This window comes from Vulpes lagopus, chromosome 16 (assembly GCF_018345385.1).
Source record: "Vulpes lagopus strain Blue_001 chromosome 16, ASM1834538v1, whole genome shotgun sequence".
NCBI classification, from domain to species: Eukaryota; Metazoa; Chordata; class Mammalia; order Carnivora; family Canidae; genus Vulpes; species Vulpes lagopus.
This window is the reverse complement of record NC_054839.1, coordinates 34,598,179-34,623,916: the sequence shown is the minus strand read 5'-3', so window position 1 is coordinate 34,623,916 and position 25,738 is coordinate 34,598,179. Positions and strand designations below refer to the sequence as shown.

Sequence of the window (25,738 nt, the reverse complement as noted above, 5' to 3'; positions counted from 1 at the left end):
GGCGCGATCCTGGAGACCCGGGATCGAATCCCACATCGGGCTCCCGGTGCATGGAGCCTGCTTCTCCCTCTGCCTGTGTCTCTGCCTCTCTCTCTTTCTCTCTGTATGACTATCATAAATAAATTTAAAAAAAAATTAAAAAAAAAAAACTTCAAATTAACCAGAATTATTATATTTAAAATAGAGAACATGAATTACTAATAAAATTCAACAACTTTGTTGAATCGGTATAGAAAAGCAAAAGGTAAGCAATAATAATATACAATAAAATGATGAAGATAAACATTTAATAGCAATGATAACATAGCTTCCTTTTTATTTTATTTTTTTTAGATTTTATTTATTTATTCATGGGAGACACAGAAAGAGAGAGGCAGAGACACAGGCAAAGGGAGAAGGAGAAGCAGGCTCCATGCAAGGAGCCTGATATGGTACCCAAACCCGGGAATCCGGGATCATCCTCTTGAGCCAAAGGCAGACAGACACTCAACCACTAAGCCAGCCAGGCATCCCGATAACATAGCCTCTTAAAAATTTTGTGTAAATATTTCACTAATATCAAAATTATATGAATAAATGATATTAATAATGGCTAGCAATTTTAAGTGTTATTTAATACCACTCAAACTACTTTATGAAACCATAGGAGTGTTGCTTGCACTAACTAGGATCTTAAAGAGTGTGAGATCCCGGGGTTTACCAGATTCCCAGGCTTCCTGAGGCCTAAAAGAAGCTCTTTTGTCTGAGTGGGCTTCCATTAGATTGGCATATTTATGAGAGAAGAATCAAAGGAGAAAAATGATTCAGATGCAAATTCTAAATTCTACTCTGTCTGCTCTTAGGTTTTTGGTGGATATGCCATTGGAATAGTTAACATTACATGTTAACTCCTCCCTTACATGACACCTCCACCCTTCAGATCTGAAATTTTCAGCAGGTGATAAAGCCCACAAAACCTTGCCACAAAATTAAGCTGAGACTGATCTGGATTTGGACTGCTTTTAATGTAAATTTTGTCCTTTATAATTAAAAATGTTAACTATTACCTGAACAAATAGGTTTTATACTTTTTCACCGTTACCTAATAGTAAGAAGTGCAGCTTATATAACAATCCAGTATATACATTATGTGTATTTGTGTGTGTGTATGTGTGTGTATTTGAAGTAATTTTCATAGGAGTGGGTACCTTACGACATGTAACATATTCTATTAGTTGCCATTCTGTTGTTTGTTTTCTCTTCCTTTTTTTTTTTTTTAATTTTTTATTTATTTATGACAGTCATACAGAGAGAGAGAGAGGCAGAGACACAGGCAGAGGGAGAAGCAGGCTCCATGCACCAGGAGCCCGATGTGGGACTCGATCCCGGGTCTCCAGGATCGCGCCCTGGGCCAAAGGCAGGCGCCAAACCGCTGCGCCACCCAGGGATCCCCTCTTCCTTTTTTTTAATACTGCTTACAACCCCCAGTGTGTTTTCAATTGGACAGATAAGTAACACATTTTCTTCTCCTTAGGGAAGCCTTCTTAAGAAATCAGCATAGATACTGAGAAGAGAAAAAAAGTGAAACCTGTTCAAGAAATACAGGGTCCTCTGGTGTGACTGTCATATGAAAACCTATAATGCTTCCCAACTGTCTACCACATATAGGAACAATGCTAATCCAGCCTCTGTATCATTTTGAATTAACACAGTGTGCTGCTGAAGCAATTATTATTTCCCCATATTTTTGTCCATTTCTCTTCCACTGAACAATTCTGAACAAATTTACTATGGTTTCTCCCATTGTTTGGAATTAGTACCATTTATAGATTTGTATAATTTTATTCTATAACTCTGATCCTGCAAATTATTTATAATGTGTATATATGACAGTCTGAGAACCCTGCTATTTTCTTCTTTATCTGTAGAAAGTGTTTAGGCTTCATCTTCACCAAAAACAAAAAAACAAAAAAAAACTTGTAGTGATTTTTTTAAGTTTGTTTTTTTATTTTTTTATTTGAGACAGAGCAAGGGGAGGGGCAAAGGGAGAGAGAAGTGAGGAGAATCTCAAGCAGACACTGTGCTGAGCACAGAGCCTGATGACCCTGAGACCATGACTTGAGCTAAAAATAAAGAGGCAGTTGCTTAATTGACAGAGTAACCCAAGCACCCCTGAAGTGATCCCTTTTTTAAAATAAATGTTGTTTTAGGGTGCCTGGGTGACTCAGTCAGTTGAGCATCTGCCTTCAGCTCAGGTCATAATCCCAGGGTCCTGGATGGAGCCCTGGGTCAGGCTTCTTGTTCAGCAGGGAGTCTGCTTCTCCCTCTCCTTCTGCATCTCCCCCACTTGTGCTCTCTCCTTCAAATAAATAAGATCTTTAAAAAAAAAAAAAATACATCTTGTTCTGAACTGCACTGAGTTTCTTCGAACTGTATTGAGTTCCATATCTATGTGTTAACATTTTTATCACTGAGTTACATAGATATATTCTTGAGGAACTCCAGTAAACGAGATTTCCCATTGTAGAAAATGTGATTTTTCCCCCAAATAAATTTATTTCTTTATTGGCTCTTTACACAGGAAGTACTTATCTAAGAGTAATTGATAAAGGTAATGTTATCAAAAAATGTTTTAGTTCATTTTGTGCCATTGAACTCAGCATAAGAAATAAAGTATATTAAGTAAATGAATTCTGTTAAGTGTCAGGTAGTACTAATATGAAATGCAGTCTTTTGGTAAATATTCAGTACCTGTATGTCAGCTGTCATTCTAGGTTCTTGAAATAATCATTGAATAAGACAAAAATTCCTACCATTTGGAGCTTATAAACTAATTAGGGAGAAACAAAGCATTTTTTTTTTCAAGTAAAAAATTAAAACTTGATAAGTTTTATGAAAGAAGTAAACCAGGCAGAGGATAACAACCAATTATCGCTGCCTGTAATTTGCAGCCAGATGGGCACACAGAAGGCACAAACGGAACACCACTGTTCTTACATGTCCTTGGAAAATGACTAAAGCACCAAGGAAAAGAGCATAGCACCCATAAGTCCCACATGAACATGGCACCCACGTAGATTCAATTAGATATCTTTATGTGGAAGAATAGCTATGAAGCATCTTCCTTTGTGGACAGTTGGTCATGTTTCTTTAGTGTTTATGTGTTGTCATGCACACCCATGCCTTTAGTCTACATTCTTTATTTTGAGGTAGTAGAGGAGAGGAATTCTTATATCTTCACATTTTGTGCTAGTCGTACATATTATTGCTTTCTTTCCTGCTACTGAGAGGCAGTAATGAATATTGGCTATTAAGCAAATGATTCTGGAGCCAGACTCACTGGGTTAAACTCTCCTTTCTGGTAATTACTGCGGTGTAAACTCAGAAAAGTTGTTTGACCTCTCTGTGCCTCAGTGTTCTCACTTGTAAATTATTTATTAAATTCCAAATAAGATTTTCCAAGCAAGGGCAGCCCCGGTGGCGCAGCAGTTTAGCGCCGCCTGCAGCCTGGGGTGTGATCCTGGAGACCCAGGATCAGGTCCCACATCGGGCTCCCTGCATGGAGCCTGCTTCTCCCTCTGCCTGCGTCTCTGCCTCTCTCTCTCTCTCTCTCTCTCTCTGTCTCTCATGAATAAATAAAATCTTAAAAAAAAAGATTTTCCAAGCAAATGAGTGGATTACTTCTAGTTTTTAAAACAGAGTATGTTTGGGGCACCTCGATGACATAGTCAAACATTTGACTTAGGTCATGATCTCAGGGTCGTGAGATTGAGCCCCACATCAGGCTCTGTCCTCATCACAGAGTTGGCTTCAGATTCTCTCTCGCTCTCTTTCTCTCTGTCCCTACTGCTCATTCGCTCTCTCACTTTAAAATAAAACAGTATGTTTCATAACATTTAGGAGAGAAAACACAGAAAAGCAAAGCAGAGGATAAAAAAGAAACTTTTAAAAACAGGCAAAGACCATCTGAAAAGGCTATATACAGTACAATTCTAGCTACGTGATATTCTAGAAAAGGCAAAACTATGGAGACGGAAGATCAGTAGTTGCAGGGGTTAGGAGAGAAGGAGGGATAAATAGATACAGCAAAAGGACTTTTTAGGGTAAACTGTTGTTTATAATATTGTAACTGGACACATGCCCTTATCCGTTTGTCCAAACCCATAGAATGTATAGCACCAAGAGTGCACTGTAATGTAAACTCTAGACTGGATGACAGTGGTATGTGAGTATAGGTTCATCAGTTGTCATAAATGCTGATGCTGGGAGAGGTTGTGAGATGGGGGAGCAGGGAATATATGGGAACTCCTTGTGTTTCCAGGCCATTTTGCTGTGAACCTAAAACTGTTGTAATAAAGTCTTCAAAAACAAGATGAGAAAGGGAATGAAATCTGAATACCATAGAGAAGAGATAGATGAAAAAAGGAGGGAGAAGATGTTAGTGACTCATTTTCTGTGAAGGTAATGGTGGCCACCTTTTGTCCCTTGTACATTTTGGCAGTCCTTGAAGATGGATTTGTTGGTAGCAGGAAAATAGCCCCTGGAAAGTAACTTTTTGACATAGATAACAATTTTTTTGTAATGTGAAAGGAATCTGGGGGAGACTTCTTCATTTTCTCTTGTGTCTGTGTGTTTCATGTGATACTTCACTCCTTGGGAAGTTAGTGTCCTCATAAATTTTGTGGATGCTCAAGATATAATGTAACTGGACATGAGGGATAATTAAATTGTTGATCCATGATAAAGTTCCATTAAAAAGACCTAATGTGGAAAAAAAAAAAAAAAAAAGACCTAATGTGAAGAGGCTGATTATTGCCATTCTGATTTTTTGAGATTATAATGTGGAATTATATACAGGTTAACCTTTTTATTTTAATAGTGATTAACATATATTTATCTACCATATGAATGACCAATTTGTTTTATGGATAAAACATTCAGTTTCATTTTTCTAACAGCTCTGTGTCCAACCTTGCCAAGTGCTTAAGCCAAGAAGTCTTTGTTACGGTTCCTTCTGGAAAAAACTCAATTACGTGGATTCAGGACAATATACTAGAATCTGTTCTATAAGCATGCTTTTTATAGGTTCACATACCAGCTAATGTGAGAGTGTATGTGTGTATACAAAATGCCAACCACCACTGAAGTAAGGGAAAATGATGATTTATCTATAAATTGTATCCTGTTTACCCATCAAACAAATTGTTTAAACTCCTTATCTTACTGATTTGCCTTGATAACTCATGAATGACCACTTTTTTTTTTATTTAAGAACTATTACAACTCTCACAGCAACACCCTCCCCATTGCGAGCAGGATTGGTATACAATTGAACCACGTTAAAATGAATTTCTCAGGGACAAGAAATTTAAACCCCTTGAACTTGAAAATCCCATTCTCTGACTCTAATCTCCTGTCCTTCCAGCTCTTCCAGTCCTCTCATTCCCACTAAATCTGTGCTTTATTTGCACTCATTGTGTTCCACACTCATAAACTCTTCATATTTTCCCTGTCAAGCCCCTCTTGACTTCATTTTTCTTCCTACCCAGCCTTACCAACCATCTGGGTACTACACTCACAGTACCCCAGATTGCTTTGTCCCTTAATTCATCCATCAATCAGGCTTTTCTTGACATTCCCTACCCTTTGCATATTACCTTACAATCTGATAGTTACCCCATAAATACTTAATGGAAGGAAGGAGAGAGGGAGAGAAGATTCTTTGGTTTTGTGGTAATGTGCTGAAAATTTCTTGTGGAAATCTGTTACTTTTGCCGCTTGAAAGCATTACAAATTCATGTTGTTGATGATCAGCCGTGCCCTCATTCCTGCTGCCCAGTGTTTTTATTTTTCTGCCTCTGTCCTATTATTGGGATATCTGTCCCAATATCCTCATTGCAGGTCATTTACACTCCTCAAAACCATCAGTTCCATCATCTATCATCATCTGTAGCTTTGTTACTATAATTAGGTCACCTCAGTTTCTTTTTCTGGAGTCTCTTTCACCCAAGGATTTTTTTAGTATCTTCACTTACTCTTTTTTCCCCCCTTTTGGTCCTTCTTCAAAAAAAATGGGAGAGAGACTGTGAGTGTGTGTGTGTGTGTGTGTGTGTGTGTGTGTGTGTGTGTGTAGACATAGGCAACTTTCAAAAGTTAACCCCTCTCTTTATACTTAATTCCTACTACTGTCCTCCCTGATCATCTGTTCAGCTATGCCCGCCCTTAGTGATCAGCACTGGTTTCCTAATTGTTGGTATTCTTTTCTCAGTCTCCTGATCTATGGCATGACATTTTGGATGTTATAATCTAGAAATTCTTGCTTGATGACACCATTCTCCCTCAGATGTCTTATCTTCTTACAACCCTGCAGTGTAGGTGTCCCTCACATGTCTGCCGCTTTGCTCTATACTTACACCTCACTAGTGATTCTCAAATGTTAGTGACTGTAAGAATCACCAAAGATTCTTGTTTAAAATATAGGTTTCTAGATCCTGCCCTTAGAGGTTGTGACTAAGTAGGTCTGGAATGAAACCCATGAATCTGCATTTTTAACTCCCTCTTCTTGTGACTCTAATAAAAGTGATGTATGACCACACTTGGAAAAAAAATCATCCTCTCCAGTCCTGAGTATTCTGTGACTTATGAGTAGATAGTCCATCACATCCAAGCTGATTATTCTGAAATATTTAATGTCCTACTCAAGAATTTTGTCTTACCTATTATTTTTCCTTTTATTTTGTTAATATCTCCTATTACCATACTTTGATAATCTCAGGATCAGAGCAGGACTGATAATCAACTAGCATGCACTTGCTTTTGGTTATTAAAATAAGAAAATATTTGGGGGTGCCGGGGTGGCTTAGTTGGTTGAGTGTCCAGCTCTTGGTTTCATTCCAGGTCATGTACTCCTCCCGTCCTGGGAACAAGCCCTGCACTGGGCTCCACACTCAGTAGAGTCTACTTGTCCCTCTCCTTCCCGCCCACCCTGCCACCCCCCACTACTTGCCCTTGTTCCCATGTGCTCTTTCTCTCTCTCAAATAAATAAATAAAATCTTTTTAAAAATAAACAAGAAAGTATTTGTGAGAATACTGTACACAGCTGTTGTCCTAAGTCCCTGCATGTCATTTCTGTCTGTCTGGTGCCTCTCCTAAAATCCCCCAGATCTCACCATCTACCAACAAAGAAGTAATACCTGGGATTACAGAGTTTCTCCAGGCACCTGCTCCAGTGCAAAGCTGGCATCTTAATTGGTTGAATTGTATCAGTTAAATATCACTCCTGTTAAATATGATGAGATTATTTACCACTGGGCCACAGGATAAGAAAGTGGTTTTAATGGGAAGGATGGTTCAGGATATAAGATGAATTATGTGCAGTAGAGTTAAACCTGCTAAAAGTTGGATGGAGTGGCCTGCAGCAAGTCCAAGATCACTAAAACTATGCTTTCTAAATTTTTAACTGATTATCAGAATCTAAGACTAGCCTTGAGAAATTCTGATTCATTGGAACTGGGCTGGGACCCAGAAATCACTGTTTTTTTACTGTTTTCACCAGTGATCTGATGATTTAACTAGATTTGACAACTACTCCTATAGGTTGAGAACACAGAGAATTAGTACCAAAGTGTTGCTCCATTTTGGACCTCAAATAGGCATTTTACATTCCAAGGCACAATCAAAAAGATTAGATAAGGATATGTGGAATTTTCTTCAAAAACTACCACCTACGAGAAAGTATCACTTGTATATATTGCACAGAAACTAATTCAATGTTAAATTCTATTCAACAGAATGCATTTTGTCCCTGGCAAGAGCTCCATTTCTAGGAGTTTCTTTAAAAATAAACTCTACAAGGAAAAAAAATCCCACATTTAGTAGAAACACAACAAAATGTGGTCACCTTTATATACTTTTTTTTTAATTTTAAGAGAAAATATATGATTTTAGATTATCATCCAAGAGTTAATTAAAATTTGAATTGAAATATATAATTATGCTTTAATCAGGTGTTGCGTTTCTCTGAATCATATGCACAATTTATTGAAACAAAGGCGGAATAACAATTCTATAAAATGTTGTGTCATGGGTTTACTCCTGAGTCATTTATTACGTATATGATTCTTGAGTCACTAATTACTAAGGCTTTCCTATAAGGAAAAGATTACTAACAATAGGCAAAGTGAGCGATTGTGTAACTTTTTGAATACTAATTATTATAGTTACAGAAAGACTTTTGTAAGCCATGTTGGAGGAATTAAATTCTGTCGAATTATAATTATTTCAAAAATAGGTATTAGCATCACTTTTCATTGACAAACATCTATTTTTCATGAGGAATTAAATTTGGAGATTTAAAAGCTTAACAAATTTATAAAGAAATATGTTCTTAAAACTGACAGCACTGTAGTTGTTCTTAATGTCCAGAGAGGGAAGAGTTTGTAGGCTGTATATTAGAGATACCTTTTGAAAGTAAGGCTTCTGGGGCCCTTAATTTTGTTTATAATACTAAAACCTAACCTGTGTAATTGCTGTGATGAAAAAAGTGGAACTAAAATAATTAAGACTAATGACTGCTGTTATACTTTTTATGCAATTGAATTTAGATCTGATAAGTTTCAAACATAGCTCATTCTAGGCTACAGCTAACTACAATTTGTAAATGCCCTTAGTGCTTCCCTGATGTTGCTCACCAGCCCCCGGCCCCGCCCCCCACCCCCCTCCGGACTATTCTGCACTTTGAAACACAAAGCAACTTGTCAGTTCAGTTTATTCAGTTAAGGTCAGTTCCGTGAAAACAAAGTCGAGGCAATTGTTTGATTTAATTGACTAGTGAAACTGGTTATACAGGTAAGTAGAACTTAGTTTTATTTTTGTCCAGCTGCATATTTGAATGTTCATAAAATAACTAAGTAGACTAAGTAATAAGATTCCAGTGACATTGTAATAGATTTAAAAGAATGACTACCAAAGGAAGGAAAAAGGACACTAAAACCCAAACTATAGAAAATATTCATGGTATTTTTTTTTTCTTTATAGCTTTGCTTTACTGTAATGAATCATGTCCAAAAAATGAAGTCGTCTTTTCTTTCACTATTCATTTCCTTTTCTTTGAGGAATTTTTTTTCCCTGTGCTAATGTAACCAAAAGGAAATTTTCTAATGTAATTCAGTTGAGCTATTTAAATAACTTTTACAAAGTAGTCCTCAATCTGCAAGCAGATATTCTCTAACAGCTAGCTGGTCAACCACTTTGACTTTTTCTCCCTTACCCACTTGGATCTCATGGCTGATCATTTTAACAATGATTGTTTCTGCCTTAGATTCTTTCTGCCTTCCACTGTACCTTCCACTGTACCCATATTACTCTTCTCTAAACCTTCAGCTTCTAAGCTGCTAGTCACTCATTTCTTTTATGTGAATAGAAAACCAAAAAATTGCAATACTGAAACAAATTATATGTTTAGATCTTAATAAAAAATATAAATCCTGTAAATATAATTCACTTGAGAAAAAAATATAAATCATTTCTTGTCCCAGAAAAAGAGCAAATCTTTAGAGACTATGAAGGAAAGAGGAAAAAATATTTAAATATATAAAGGGCTAGAATTTTATTATCAAAGAACATTTAAAGTCATAAAGTAGGAATTTTATAGTATTTTTGTTCTATGTAATAAAATACTCTCTTCCCCATGCCTCACACTTATAATAGATATCCACCACTTTTGTAGTCATTGTTCAGTTTTTGCATATCCAACTTTAGAATACTTTTTCTGGAACTCATTAGGTACCAAAGTATGGGCCTGCTGATAGTGACAGTGCTGTGTTTAGTCCTCTACTAACCTATATTTTACATTTGCTTAGGAAAACAGCAAACACAATAAACAAAGAAACTAAGATTGGTTGGATATATAAGTTAATTAAATCCTTAAGGAAAGAATTTTGGTCTTAATATATCAAGAACATTACATATTCCTTAACCTTAGTGTAACTTCTGTCTGAAAAAAAATTCACAAAGAAAACATTAAAGAAAAATAATTAATTTTGAAGTCTGTTGCAATATTATACTAGTCAAAAATGGATAACGTCCTAAATGTTTATTACTATAAGCAATGTAATTATGGTACATTAGCTTCCTAGACAGTTTTGTAACCATTAAAATCATAAATTAAGGTACTCTGAGAGTTTGGAAAAATAATTATATTAGGTAAAGGCATAATATAAAATTGTGCATAATATACTAGCAATGAGCAATCCGAAAGGAAATTAAGAAAACAATTCCACTTATGATAGCATCAAAAAGTATAAAATGTTTAGGAATAAATTTATCAAATAGAAGAAAGATTTGTACACTGCAAACAACAAAATAATTGCTGAAGAAATTCAGAAAGACCTAATAAATGGAAAGATATCCCATGTTCATGGATTAGAAGACTTAATATTGTTAAGATGACAATACTGCCCAAAACAGTTTAAAGATTCCATGCACTCCCTATCAGAATCCCAAGAGCATTTTTTGCAAAAATAAAAAAACTCAGCCTAAAATTCAGATACGATCTCAAGGGACCCTGAATGGCTAAAACAATCTCAAAAAAGAAAAAGAGAATTCACACTTCCAGATTCTAAAATTTACTACAAAGATACAGTAGTCAAAACAATGTTGTACTAGCAAAAGAATAGGTAGAGAAGACAGAGTAAAATAGAGTCTGGAAGTAAACCTTCACATCTACAGTAAATGATTTTTCAACAAGATTGCTAAGACCATTCAATGAAAAAAAGTCTTTTGGACAAATGGTGATGGTAAAACTGGATTATCTCCATGTAAGACATTGAAATTGAACCCATATCTTATACTATATACAAAAAATAATTCCAAGTGGATCAAAGACCTAAATTTCAGAGCTAGGAAAATAAAACTCATAGAAGAAAACATTGGAGAAAATCTTCATGATCTTGGGTTTGGCAATTGTTTCTTAAAAAGGACCTCAAAAGTATAGAGAACAAATGAAAAAATAGGTAAGTTGGACTTCATCAAAATTAAAGACTTTTGTGATCAAAAGATAGAAGAGAGTAAAAAGAGAACCCACAGAATGAAAGAAAGTATTTACAAATCATATCTCTAATAAGAGTTTAATATCCAGAATGTAAAAGAACTACTCAACAACAAAAAAGCATACAACCTAATTAAAATATAGGCAAAAGACTTACAGATATTTCTACAAAGAAGATATACTACAGCCAATAGCCAATAGGCACATGAAATAACAGTATTGGTGAGGATGTGGAGAAAGTAGAACCAAGTGCATTGTTAATAGGAATGTAAAATGATGCAGCCACTGTAGAAAACAGTTGACATTTCCTCAAAAAGTTAAATATAGAAAAAATGTTTTTTTAATTTTTTTTAAAAAGCTAAATGTAAATTACCATATGACTTGACAGTTTCACTCCACTCCTTTGGGCAGATACCCAAAGGAATTGAAAATGGAAACTCAAACATATTTATTTATACACCACTATTTGTAGCAACATCACTTACAATAGCCAAAAAGTGAAAACCACCCAAATATTCATCAAGAGATGAATAAATAAACAAATGCGCTATAAACACACAGTGGAATATTATATAGCTATAGAAAGGAATAAAGTTCTGATACATGGTACAGCATGGATGAATCTTAAAAACAGTACGTTGGTGAAATAAGCAGACACAAAATAACAAATATTATATGATTCCCTTTATATATCTAGAATAGGCAAATTCATACAGATAGGTAGTAGAATAGAGATTTCCAGTAGCTTGGCGGGGGGGGGGGGGGGGCGTTTTTACTTAATGGATACTTCTGTTGGGATTGATAAAAAATATTCCAGAAATAGATCCTAGTGATGCTTCCACAACATCGTGAATGTACTTAATGGCCTCTGAGTGTTAACTTGTAAAATCGTTAACATTGTAAATTTTATATTATTTATATTTTAACTACAATTTTTTTAAATGTCATTATACATAATGATTTAGCTACAATTCACCAATTTTACAAAGATAGAGAGGTACATGGGTGGCTCAGTGAGTTAATAGTCTGCCTTCAGCTCAAATCATGATCCCAGAGTCCTGGGATCAAGCCCCACATACCTGGCTCCTTGCTCAGCAGGGAGCCTGCTTCTCCCCCTCCCTCTGCTGCTCCCCCTGCTTGTTCTCTCTCTTTCTCTGTCAAATAAATAAAATCTTAAAAAAAAAAAAAAAAGGAAAGAAATATGAAGACATGAGGAAAATGGTAAATTGTAATGTCTTTATGTTATTTTGAATAGAAATAAAGCTCAAAAGATTTTTATTCTTAGCTAATGGATACTTATTAAAAGGAGATAGGGCAGCCCAGGTGGCTCAGTGGTTTAGCACCGCCTTCAGCCCAGGGCCTGATCCTGGAGATCTGGGATCGAGTCCCACGTCAGGCTCCCTGCATGGAGCCTGCTTCTCCCTCTGCCTGTGTCTCTGCCTCTGTGTGTGTGTGTGTGTGTGTGTGTGTGTGTGTGTCTCATGAATAAATAAATAAAATCTTTAAAAAATTAAAAAAATAAAAGGAGATAAAATTCTTGTTACATATCTTCCCACACCGACAAATGGCAAAACAGTCAGGTAACCCATCCCTAAAATTCATATTTTATTTAAAATTTTTTCTTTCCTATTTATGTATTACTTGTTATTATAAAGAATACTTAGGGATCCCTGGGTGGCGCAGCGGTTTGGCGCCTGCCTTTGGCCCGGGGCGCGATCCTGGAGACCCGGGATCGAATCCCACGTCAGGCTCCCGGTGCATGGAGCCTGCTTCTCCCTCTGCCTATGTCTCTGCTTCTCTCTCTCTCACTGTGTGCCTATCATAAATAAATACAATTTAAAAAAAAAAAAAAAAAAAGAATACTTATATTGGTTAGTAATTTTTAAACTTTCAAAGTTACACAGGAAAAGCTTTTCTGAGTAATTGATGTAAGGGAGTTTGGGTGTACTGTATCTATGCTACAGTGTTTTGAATAACCTTGGTTTCTTGTAAAATTTTTAAGGTTTTCATGAAATCTGTTTTTCTTCAGCTTGACAGGGCCAATTCTCTGTTAAACCAGACTCAGCAACCTTACAGATATCTCATTGAATCAGTGCGTCAAAGAGATTCTAAGATTGATTCGCTGAAGGAGTGTATTACACAACTTGAGAAAGATGTCAGGTAAATCATCTATATAAATCTTTTATTCAAATAATAAAGGCAATGTAAAGGTAATACTACTATTCATGAATTAAGTTTGTAGATTGTGAAGAAAAAAAATTAAAATAGTAAACATGGTCTTAAATGTAATTTATCTTAGAGAAACTAGGTCACATCACATTAGGTGTTCACCTTCCACCTTATGATCAGAAGTCTTAGCCTGGAAATAACAATGCTACGCTTAATAACAAAGCACTTTACCCACCCTAGGACATAAGCAGCTCTCCTGTCCTTGTTTCCCTAGATTTCATTAACAGAATGGGCTTGACCAAAGGGAGAAGAATATAACCAGATGCCATTTGTGGAGTCAGGTGACTTTTCTTTTTTAAGTTCCACGTCCAGTGTATAGCCCAATGCGGGGCTCAGACTCACTCCCCAGAGATCAAGACCTGAGCTGAGATCAAGAGCCAGACACTTAACCAACTGAGCCACCCAGGCATCCCAAAAATAACTTTCTTTTAAGATTTATTTTTTTTGAGAGAGAACGTGGGGGAAAGGAGGTGCAGAAGGAGGATAGATACATCAGGATCATTTAGGGAACTTTGTAGGAAGTATAAATTCCTGGGCCCTCTTTACAGAGATAATTTGTTTTTATTTTTTATTTTTTTTTAAGATTTATTTATTTATTTGAGAGAGAGTGACCTTAAAGACTTGCTCCATTTAATAATCATTCAAATTCTTTACCTGTTCATCTGTATAATCATTTTAGTCTTTTTAAGTTGAGGTAAAAGAATAGTGTTATACAGAAAGAAATTTTAACTCATGGATGGTTAGTTATTATTGGATTTTAAGATTGTTGGAATAATTTAAATAAATTATAAACTGATTCATAAATGGAGAAGCAGAGAATTATATGGGAATAGAAATTGTAAAATGAAGGAATTGGAAAACAGTGAGGATAAAATAGTTATTAAATGCAGATTTCCTAAGTTATATAACCAAAAGTATAAAACCACTGGTTTTAAAACCCTCTAACATATGGGTAGGTGTTCTTTTTGATGAATAAGAATAATTCTTGTTTCTACCCCACCAAAGTAATTGGTCCAAAACTTTACTCCTGATCTTTAATTGCAGGATGATATGATAAAATAATTTTAAATCACATTTATGCTTTAAAATGTCAATATAAATAACTATTTCTGGATTGATTTAAGTAATTCTTATTTAAATTGCTATTGGGAACAATAGAAATTATGTTTTATCACTCACTGGGCACTTGGTTATCTTAAGGAAAGTGAGGAAAGAACTCTAAATAGAACTTTTTCTTCCTATGTTATATATTTGTTCCTATATTCTTTTTGAAATTTTGTAAAGAATCTCCTTTTACCTTTTTAATCTTGGAGTGGGAACATAAAAGTCCTGTGGAAAATTACCTTTCACAGTCACCTTTAAATAAGTTTATTTGAATATTTATTTTACTAAAAATTAAGAGCTGAAAGTATTTAATATAGAGGAAAATAATAGCTATAGAAGGAAACTATTAATACGAACAAGTTCAGCCCTAGAGAAATTAAACAACTTGCTATCTAAAAGCAAGTTGGGTCAAAATTTGAATCCAGATCTGTCTGCTTTCTGATTCTATACTCTTCACCGTTAACATTATGTTATACTGCCTCCCTATGTTCTGTTCTGAATAAGGGATAATTTTTCATTAATATAATTAAGGGAGAGAAGCAAAAAATAAATAAAATAGTATAGAAGAGTGATTAAAGGGATCCCTGGGTGGCGCAGCGGTTTGGCGCCTTCCTTTGGCCCAGGGTGCGATCCTGGAGACCCAGGATCGAATCCCACATCGGGCTCCCGGTGCATGGAGCCTGCTTCTCCTCCCTCTGCCTGTGTCTCTGCCTCTCCCTCTCTCTCTCTCTCTCTCTCTCTCTCTCTCTCTCTCTGACTATCATAAATAAATTAAAATAAAATAAAATTCTTTTTTTAAAAAAAAAAAAGAAGAGTGATTAAAGGTGGAGCTTTCATGAATTGATCATTGTTGAAGCCAGGTGATGGATACGTGTGGCTTTGTTATATTTTCTCTCTTCTTTCCAAATATTCCAAATAAAGTTGTTTTTAAAAAAGATTTTTAGGGATCCCTGGGTGGCGCAGCGGTTTGGCGCCTGCCTTTGGCCCAGGGTGCAATCCTGGAGACCCGGGATCGAATCCCACATCAGGCTCCCGGTGCATGGAGCCTGCTTCTCCCTCCGCCTGTGTCTCTGCCTCTCTCTCTCTCTCTCTGTGACTATCATAAATAAATAAAAAATTAAAAAAATAAAAAATAAAAATAAAAAAGATTTTTAAAAGGGAGTATAGGCTCTAAAGATACGTTGCATGGGTTCAAATCTAGTTCAGTACTTAGTTTTGAATTGGAACCAATCAATTAAACAAACTCTTCTAAACCTCCATTGTCCTTGGGATGCCTGAGTAGTTCAGTCGATTAAGCATCTACTTTAGGCTCAGGTCATGTTACCAGAGCGATGGTTGAGCTCCAAGTCCTCGCCCCCCAAGTTGCTCTCCCTGGCTTCTCCCTCTCTCTTTGCTCCCCCCCCCCCCCCCCGCTTGAGTTCTCTCTCACTCTCTTTAAAATAAATAAATAAAATCTTTTTTAAAACTTTTAAAATTAAAGAAATAAACCTCCACTGGCCAGTAGAACTTTCTGTACTAGTAAAAATACTCCATATGTGCACTGTCCAGTATGGTAGCCACTACCCATATGAAGAACTGATTTTTTTTATTTTAATTAAATAAATTTTTATTTTAATTGCCACCTGTGGCCAATTAATGGCTGTGTTGTTGGACATGACACCAATTAGTAATCATAGAAACTATGTCAATTATGAAATTAACTATAAAAAATATTTTTGTGCTAAAATCTGAGTCCTTTAAAGCTGTCTATGTTTCATAAATTTACTGTATAAATATTTTAATAAATTCTGAACTAGTATTTCATAGGACATGAAACTTGCTCCTAATTGAAACAGCTACCTTCTAATGTGAAAAATTAAGATGCTTTCAGCAGTTTAAATATGGCCTTTGAGATGCTGTTAAATGTGCCCCCATAACATGAATAAACTACCATAAAAAACAGCCCAGTCAGTAAGTCTGACCCAGCAGTCTGTCCACCATCACTATTATTCTGAGCTGATGACATTTTACATGTAGGGGAATTATCCTGGGCTCTGAATGCACATCAGCCTGGTTTCTTTTGTCATGGCAAATGTGCCTGTAAAATAGAGATATTAGTGTGAACTCAAGGGTTAGATGGAAAAATTAAATGAAAGAACATATATAAAGCTTCTGGCACGAGAAGCTCAGTAAATATTACTTCCCTTCCTTTTGTCCTTCATTAATTTGAAATCTAAACATCAAACAACCCATTCAAAATGATTACTAAGTGATTATCCTTAAAAAGGCCTATTCCTTTTTGCTAGCTGTTGATTTTAATTGTAAGGAATATTTACATGAATCGATTATTTTTTAAGCTGAAGTATAGTTGATGCCATATTAATTTCAGGTGTACAACAGAGGGATTAAACATTTATATATGTTATGAAATGCTTACCATGGTATAGTTACCATCTGTCACCGTACAAACTTATAACAGTGTTATTGACTGTATTCCCCATGCTGTACCTTTCATCCCCATGATGTATTTATTTTATAGCTGGAAGTTTGAACCACTTAATACCCTTCACCTATTTTGTCCAAACTCCAGCCCCCTCCCCTCTGGCAACCACTAGCTGTTTTAATGAATCTTTGTGTTTTGTTTTGTTCATTTGTTTTGCTCTGTAGATTCCACATGTAAGTGAAATCCTGCAGAATTTGTCATTCTATGACATTTCATTTAATATAATACCCTCTAGGTCCATCCATGTTATTGCAAATGGCAAGATTTCATTCTTTTTTATAGGAGACTAATATTCCCGTGTGTGTGTGTGTGTGTGTGTGTGTGTGTGTGTGTGTACACTACATCTTCTTTATTCATCCATCTATAGTTGCCTTTTTGTTTTGTTGCTGGTTTCCTTTGCTATTTCAAAGCTTTTTAGTTTGATATTGTCCCAATTATTTATGTCTATTTTTGCTGCCCTTACCTGAGATGATAGACCCAAAAAACTAATCACTAAGACCAATGTCCAAGAGTTTATTGCCTATGTTTTCTTTTAGGAGTTTTATGGTCTTAGTTAAATGGCTTCTTTTTAAAATATGTCTCTAGCTTATACAATAAAAGCTCTTTAAGGAACTGAATAATTTTATCATTTTCTTAGAAAATGAAACAGTACCACTATACCACACCCACAGCTTGCAAATCTAGCTATTTATATTCAATGTCTAGAAAGGTTAGAGTAAATATGTACTAAAATGAAATGATAATAAACACATTAAAAGCTAACATTTGAGATATCACTATTAACTACTTTAAATTCCCCTATCATTAAAGTAATAATCCATTCTAAAAGTAGTACTGTTAAACTCTCCTCTACCAAACCACAGGAGACAATCTGGGTTATATAGTTTGATCTATGGCTCAGAACTGAAGGAAGCATGGAAAGAAAATAATTAGCATAAATTTCTTTTCCCCATTGTCAATTCTCAGTTTATTCTTAACCAGTAGTTTAAGAAGAAAAGACTACTTAGCCTTGTAAGGCTAAGCCAAGGTATATTGATCCAGGAAGTTAAAGAACAGTATATCAGGAATATGTTTTCATATAGCAGGTGACACAGAGCCATAAACATGAATTTCTGAGTAATAATTAACAGTGAATTGGACAGTTATGGGTGTAATATACCATTCATGAAAGATGTGCTTATAAGGAGATTTGTTTTGTAGTTGCTTGAGTCACGCATAGGAGCTTTGTATTTTTAAGGTAAATTTTCACCACTGTTATGAAATGTGTCTTATAGAAACTAAACTTTGATTGAGTAATTACATACATAGAAGAATACAGAGTATAATAATCATTATATTCAGTTTTAGAGACCCATGAGTTGAAGATAGTCTCCCTTGTGGTTTAAGAGTATATTATAGAGAAGGCTGAGACTGAAAATATATACCCAAATATCGTCAGAGGAGTCTGTACTGTTTGTGATAAACCCACGTCTTGCAGGTAGAACAGAGTTGCTCTGTGAACCAATTTATCTACCCACTTTTTATTCAATATTAAATAGTTATTTTTGCTATTTAAATATGGAATAGGGCAGCCCGGGTGGCTCAGCGGTTTAGCGCCACTTTCAGTCCAGACAGGGCCTGATCCTGGGGACCCGGGATCGAGTCCCATGTCGGGCCCCCTGCATGGAGCCTGTTTCTCTCTCTGCCTGTGTCTCTGCCTCTCTCTCTCTCTCTCTCTCTCTCTCTCTCTCTTCTCTCATGAATAAATAAATAAATAAAATCTTAAAATAAATAAATAAATATGGAATACTTTCAGGATGCCTGGGTGGTTCAGTGGTTGAGCATCTGCCTTTGGCTCGGGGTGTGATCCTGGAGTCCCGGGATGGAGTCCCACATTGGCTTCCTGCATGGAACATGCTTCTCCCTCTGCCTGTGTGGCTGTCTGTGTGTGTGTGTGTGTGTGTGTGTGTGTGTGTGTGTGTCTTTCATGAATGAATAAATAAATCTTAAATAAAATAAAATTAAAAATTTTTTTAAATTGGAATACTTCCTTTATTCTGGAAAAAAATTAAACACTACACATAAAGCATTTCTAACAAATTATCCAGTTAAAATCCTTGGTTACATCAACGTTCCATTCCTAATGCATACATTTTATTTAAGGACCTGTTGGTATTTGAGAGAAAGAGTGTGTGTGTGTTCATTTGTCTTTGTGTGTATGTACTGCTTGTGTTTGTTTACATAGTATGTGTATGTAACATACATGAACATTAACATTAACATATACATGCATATGAGCATTAACACATTTCTGTTCCTCGAAAAATCCTATTCCTATGTTACTGGATGTTTAATTTTGAAAAATATTTCATCTTCGAGATGATTCTAGCTAAAGATAGATTTGAATTCTATAGTTACAGAAACATCTGATCTTTACCATGCTTTGGAGGACTCTGGCAGAATGTAGCACTCAGTTACCTTTATATCATTTAGTTCTTTTCAACTCCAAGGCTCTGTAGGATCTCTGACGCCTAATTCTGAATTCTTCTGCTAAGCATCTAAGCTGTATGGCATTTAATTACTGTTTTTCTGTGATATATGTTTTTCATCTCAATTAGTAATACCATGTAGCATTTATGTTGCATTTTATATGTTCAATTCTTTATTTAATCATTTATTAGGTAATTCATATATCCCTTTGACATACATGAGTATTGTTTTCCACTTTTACAGATGTGAAAACTGAGGCTTAGTAGGGTCGTGTGTGTTGTGCTTTTATACCACACACTTGAGTCAGTGGCACAGTTGGAAACAGAAGTCAAAATTGCATCTTATCTTTCTCTCAGAGGACAAACTATGGTGCTTCCTTGGGGAAGTTCAGTTACTAGGAAAAAGGAGAATGTGAGTTTTTCCCTCTTAAGTGCTTGGAATTACCAGTTTTTTCAGATCACCCACTACTATTCCTTGAATAGTAAAAAAAACTTGTAACTAATATTTTAAAAATTGGTGGCTTTCCATTTTCTTAAAGGATAATCTTACCTATCCAGCAAAATAATTCTAATTTTAACTTCACAGATTTTGTTTTGATATTTATGAAATTATGTTGTTTTAATTCATTGTTGCTTTTCTTAATTCTTGATGTGGTGCTGAGTAGATTCATTTCAGTGGCTTTCAAAGAGCATTTCATTTAATAATTCCAATTAATTTTTATACATTGAATAATAAAACTGCAGAAAATACAAAATAGACCTCAAATATTTATCTTTTAAAATATTAATATGTTCTACTTAGGCTTCTCACCCTTTCCAATCAGAAGATAGGTTTTATCAAAGGCAAATTCACAATGCAAAATTAGAAATTAAAGATTGAACTAAGAATTTGGGGACAAAAATTGTTTTCCCAAATTTAGCACAAACTGAATATCTCATTCATTTATCTAGCTTAGTTACATGTACCTGGTAATTTGGTGTGTGGTAAATTTTAAAATGTTACTTTTAGTGCTAAGGGTAAATGTTTTAATTTGATTTCCTGTGTCTTGAGTTTTAATATCTTGCCCAAACATACTTTTTACCTTTATATAAATCCCATTTGATCTTTTCTACATTTCAGGAGTGAGTAGTCCTCTTTAAAATACTAATTTTATGCTCCTACTAGGCAGGAAAGAATTCTCTGAAAGCATCTCATCTGTACTGTCAAATGATCATTAAAAGTCTTCTTAGAAAATAGTTAGCTGTTGATTAAATCAAACATTACAGTGGCTGATCTGATATCTTTATGGACTATAAATTTAATTTCTCTTTAATTCAGGCCATCAGCTTTGTCTTTAGCCTTTTGCTATTTACTGTTTCTTAGTTAAATTTATGCCAATATGATGGCTTTAAACCTTGATCGGCTTTTTTTTTTTTCAGCAATTTAAATAAAGAAAAGTCAGCTTTACTACAGATGAAGAATCAAATGGCATTAGATTTAGAACAACTTCTAAATCATCGTGAGGTACTTTTTCCATTTTGTCATAATTTTTACTTTATGCTTTTTCAGAGTCCATGTTGCATTAAGATTGCTGGATTCCAGTTGTCCATGTACATTAATGATTTCTCATGTTTATGTCTCACTGTGATCTGGTCCTTTATATTGAACATATGATATACTTTATTATTCTTTATGAATTAATTATACTTTATTCTTTGGGTTAATTCTTATTCTTGGAATGCCCCTTCTTGTTGACCCCTTTTGCCTTGTTCAGTCTCTGTCATTGGATTTCCCCATTATTTAATAATTATGTTTTACCTCTCTATCGCACTAGACAGTAAATTTCTTTAGTGTACTTTGTCTTTTTTTTTTTTTTTAAGATTTTTTTTAAATTTTTATTTATTTATGATAGTCACAGAGAGAGAGAGAGAGAGGCAGAGACACAGGCAGAGGGAGAAGCAGGCTCCATGCACCGGGAACCCGACGTGGGATTCGATCCCGGGTCTCCAGGATCGCGCCCTGGGCCAAAGGCAGGCGCCAAACCGCTGCGCCACCCAGGGATCCCAGTGTACTTTGTCTTATTCATCACTGTATTGCCTGTATACTATATGTATGCCAAGAGCCCATAAAATATTTTTTGTTGTTCTTCTCCAAAACTCTTTTAGAGCTAATATAAATTCCTCATTTTATAAAAGGAGAAAGGAGTTTCAAGTGGCTTGTCCAAAGCCAGTTAATAACTGAGATAACCCCATTTTTCTTATTTTTTTGAGTCAGATGTATTGAAATGCAATATACATACAGTAAAATTCATGCCCTGTTTACTATACATTTCTGTGATTTTTGGCTAATACACCCACTTGTGTAACCATCACCATAGACAATATATAAAATAGTTTCATCACTTCAGAAAATACCTTCATGCCCCTTTAATATTGACCCTTTCCCCACCTACAGTCCTCCCAACTACTGATCCGTTTTCTATCCCTATAGTTTTGCCTTTTCCGGCAAAAGGTATTCCATTTTTCCAGAATGTTGTATAAATGAAGTGATCAGTCTTTTCAGACTAACTTTTTTCATTTACTATAAAAAAACATTCATCCATGTTGTTGCAAATATTAGTCATTTATTCCTTTTTGTTGCTGAGGAATATTCTGTTGTATGGACATACCAGAGTTTGTTAATCCATTTACCAGTTGATGGACATTTGGAGGCGTCTATAAATAATAACGATGCTATAAATGATCATGTATGTGTTTTGGTAAATGTAAGTTTCCCTTTCTCTTGGTATATACCCCAGGAGCAGGATTTCTGGGTCTTTTGGAAAGTGTATGTTTGACTTTATAAGCAACTGCCAAACTATTTTCCAAAGTGACTGTACCTTTTGCATTCCCATCAGCAACGAATAAGTGTTCCAGTTGGTCTGCATCCTCTCCAACAGTTGGTATTGTGAAGCCTAGTTTTTTAATCCAGTGCATTTTTTCCACTGAACTATCAGTGCCTTGTCTTGGCCATGTTTTTACCATTTTGTTATCCTAACAGAGAAAGAAATGCTCAAAACAGATGATTGGTTTATGAGTATGCTGAAGACATTGTTTCCTTGTCTGGGAAAGACATAACAGATATTTGGGAAGAAATTATTGGAAGGATATTATTGAGAGAGATGAACTGGGGAATATTCCTGGAAGCAGTTCAAAGCAGTTCCCTAGAAATGGTGTCAAGGGAATTGCAGGATTTTCTCTGTCTTAGAAATGGCCTTTGGAGTAGTTCTCTAATAGGTATATTTTCCATGACGGGTGAAAGGAATAAGGTGTCCCTGACTAGATTTCAGAGGTGACTTTTGCATAGGTAACTAGATCTACCAACAGGTTGTACAGAGTAGGAAGAGTTTCTCTAAAAATATTTATTCTTTTTTCTGACTTCCAGGCCTTATCTGTTACCACTTGTGTTCTAAGATTCCACCTTCAAATAATTGTTCTTCACTGTGGAAGAAGCCTGATTCATTCACTATGTGGATTTTCACAAATGTTTAAAAAATTGAATATTTAGGAAATAATAACGCAGGGGTGCTTGGGTGGCTCAGTTGGTTAGGTCTCCAACTCTTGATTTCTGCTCAGCGTTATGAGATTCAGCCGTATCAGTCACCATGTTCAACATGAAGCCTGCATAAGATTCTCTCTCTCACTCTTCATCTGCCCCTCCCCACTTCACTCATGTGCACATACTCTCTCAAGCACATGCTCTCTCTCAGAGAGATGCAGATATCCATTCAGCCATACCAACTTTTTTTCATAAAGCTTCATACAAGTATTCTTTTGGAATGGCAATTCTCATTTGTTTTTAGAAGATTATACTAGACCCTGAAAAATATGTGAACAACTTTATGTATTTTGTACATCCTGCTCGGGATCACATTATTCATGAATCCAAATAAAAATTAAAAGTTCTGGGATCCCTGGGTGGCGCAGCGGTTTGGCGCCTGCCTTTGGCCCAGGGCGCGATCCTGGAGACCCGGGATCGAATCCCACATCAGGCTCCCAGTGCATGGAGCCTGCTTCTCCCTCTGCCTATGTCTCTGCCTCTCTCTCTCTCTCTGTATGACTATCATAAATAAATAATTAAAAAAAAAAAATTAAAAGTTCTATTTAGTGGGTTGAGATTTGTATAAGTTTACAAGGAAATATGTTTAAACATAGAAATTAAATACTAGCAAGATGAAACTACACTATGGCATCAGTGAAATTTGCATGGATTTATATCTAATTATCAGTTAATTTTCATGCATTCAATAGTATCTTCATTTTGACAATTATATTTTAATAATCCAACACTGTGATTTTTCTTAATGCCAGACGTCTAAAGAAAAGGAGCTTTTTTCTTTTCAAAGCAAAATGAAAATTAAAGTTTAATAAAGCAAACTTGATAAAATTTTTCATTTTTTTGGCAGCCCAGGTGGCTCAGCGGTTTGGCGCTGCCTTCGGCCTGGGGCATGATCCTTGGGACCTAGGATCGAGTCCCTAGTTGGGCTCCTTGCATGGGGCCTGCTTCTCCCTCTGCCTGCATCTGTGCTTCTGTCTCTTTGTGTGTCTCTCATGAATGGATGAATAAAATATTTTAAAATTTTTTTTTCATTTTTTTTTCCAAGAAACCATTTAATGCTAACTTAAAGTGTGTAGATGCAAAATCAAGTGTAAACTGCTTAGTTAAGAGAACAGCAGGTAACCCAAGGATAATGCTTGACTATCCACTTAAATATTTACCTGATAAAACAGAGAGTCAGGGCACCTGGGTGGCTTAGTCAGTTAAGGATCTGACTTTTGCTCAGGGTATGATCTCAGAATTCTGGGACTGAGCCCTGCATCGGGTGCTGCACTCAGCAGGGAGTCAGCTTGTCCCCCTGCCCCTCCCCCACCCTCATTTTCTCTTTCTCTCTTTCTCTCTCTCTCTCTCTCCCCCTCTCCCCCCCCCTCTCTCTCTCTTTCTGAAACATTTTTTAAAGGCCAGGGAATGCCTGCGTGGCTCAGTGGTTGAGCATCTGCCTTTGACTCAGGTTGTGATTCCCGGGGTCCCGGGATCGAGTCCCACATCAGGCTCCCTGCGAGGAGCCTGCTTCTCCCTCTGCCTGTGTCTCTGCCTGTGTCTCTGTCTCTGTCTCTGTGTCTCTCATGAATAAATAAATAAAATCTTTTTAAAAAAATATTTTTTTTAAGGGGGATATACCTGGATGGCTTAGTCAGTTAAGTGTCTGCCTTTGGCTCCATGATCCCGGGTCCTGGGATTGAGCTCTGCCTTGTCTCCCTGCTCAGCAGGAAGCCTACTTCTCTCTCTCCCTGTACCCCACCCCCTACTTGTGCGCTCACTCTCTTTCTTTCAAATAAATAAAATCTTAAAAAAAAAAAAAAAAAAAAAAAAACAGAGTCTGCCGGATTGATTTATCCATTTTATGGCTCTGAGAGTCAAGTACTTAGAATAACCAATAAATAACAGTCGGATAACAATACCTCTGATAAATAGAATTTTTTTGAAAGTGAAAAATCAGGGCTGAGACTAAGGTGAGGCAAGCAAGGCACGTAGGGCACAAAATGTAGGAGGTGCCCACTCTCATAGTCATGCCCAGTACACGTGAGAGCTTGTCCCACACTAGGCAGGACCCTGAGAAAATTGTCTAATATGAGTCACTGCTTTAATCAGCTAAATTTTCTGAGTTTATATCCATATGTGATCAAATGCACATTTTAAATTTTTCACTGGACACCTCTGGTTCTAACTTTTTAAGTAGTGTCAATTAGTTCCAATAAGACTTTCTAGATGGTCGCGTAATATGAAATGAGAACATCCACTCATTTACATAGTTACCAAGTATGTGTTAAATAAAAAAGAAAACAGATGAGATTATTCTAGGTTGACAATTCTAGGACATTGGGGCATGACTATAAAGGGTTTTTATTTTCTATATTAATGTTAGATCTAAAGTATTTTTTTCTTTAAGATTGTATTTATTTATTCATGAGAGACACAGAGAGAGAGGCAGAGACATAAGTAGAGGAAGAAGCAGGCTCCCTGTGGGGAGCCCGATGTGGGACTTGATCCTGGGATTCCAGTATCACACCCTGAGCCCTGAGCAGAAGGCAGATGCTCAACCACTGACCCACTCAGGCATCCCAGATCAAAATTATTTGCTTTAAAAATTCCTAAGCTAAGTATCACAGAGTTAAATCTCATTGTCCCCACTTTTACAGATGAATCTGAGGCTGATAAGATTTAAGGAACTCAACCGTGATTACATATTTACTGTCAAAACTAAAAGCAAATACTTTTTTTTTTCTGAAACAAAAGTTTATGATCTTTTTCCTTAGTCCCATTTAGACAAAAATCTCATGATGAATTATTGCTTGCATTAGTTCCAGGAAAATTTTTGCCTCCATAGATGAAGTTATATTCTTTCTTCTTG

The 25,738-nt window shown here is 35.9% G+C and overlaps 1 protein-coding gene across 6 annotated transcripts in view; it reads left to right on the top strand.

Annotated features, from left to right (window-relative positions):
* The window catches only part of PIBF1 (progesterone immunomodulatory binding factor 1), a 194,722-nt gene that overhangs the window by 145,450 nt on the left and 23,534 nt on the right, over positions 1–25,738 (top strand). For 5 of the 6 annotated variants that reach the window (XM_041731278.1, XM_041731274.1, XM_041731276.1 and 2 more), the window contains 2 exons: positions 13,057–13,187; positions 20,730–20,814. In XM_041731278.1, coding sequence (XP_041587212.1) covers positions 13,057–13,187; positions 20,730–20,814 — 216 coding nt within the window. Of the gene's footprint in view, positions 1–13,056; positions 13,188–19,554; positions 19,723–20,729; positions 20,815–25,738 lie in introns of all 6 variants that reach the window. The other variant, XR_005984091.1, reaches the window with a different exon arrangement.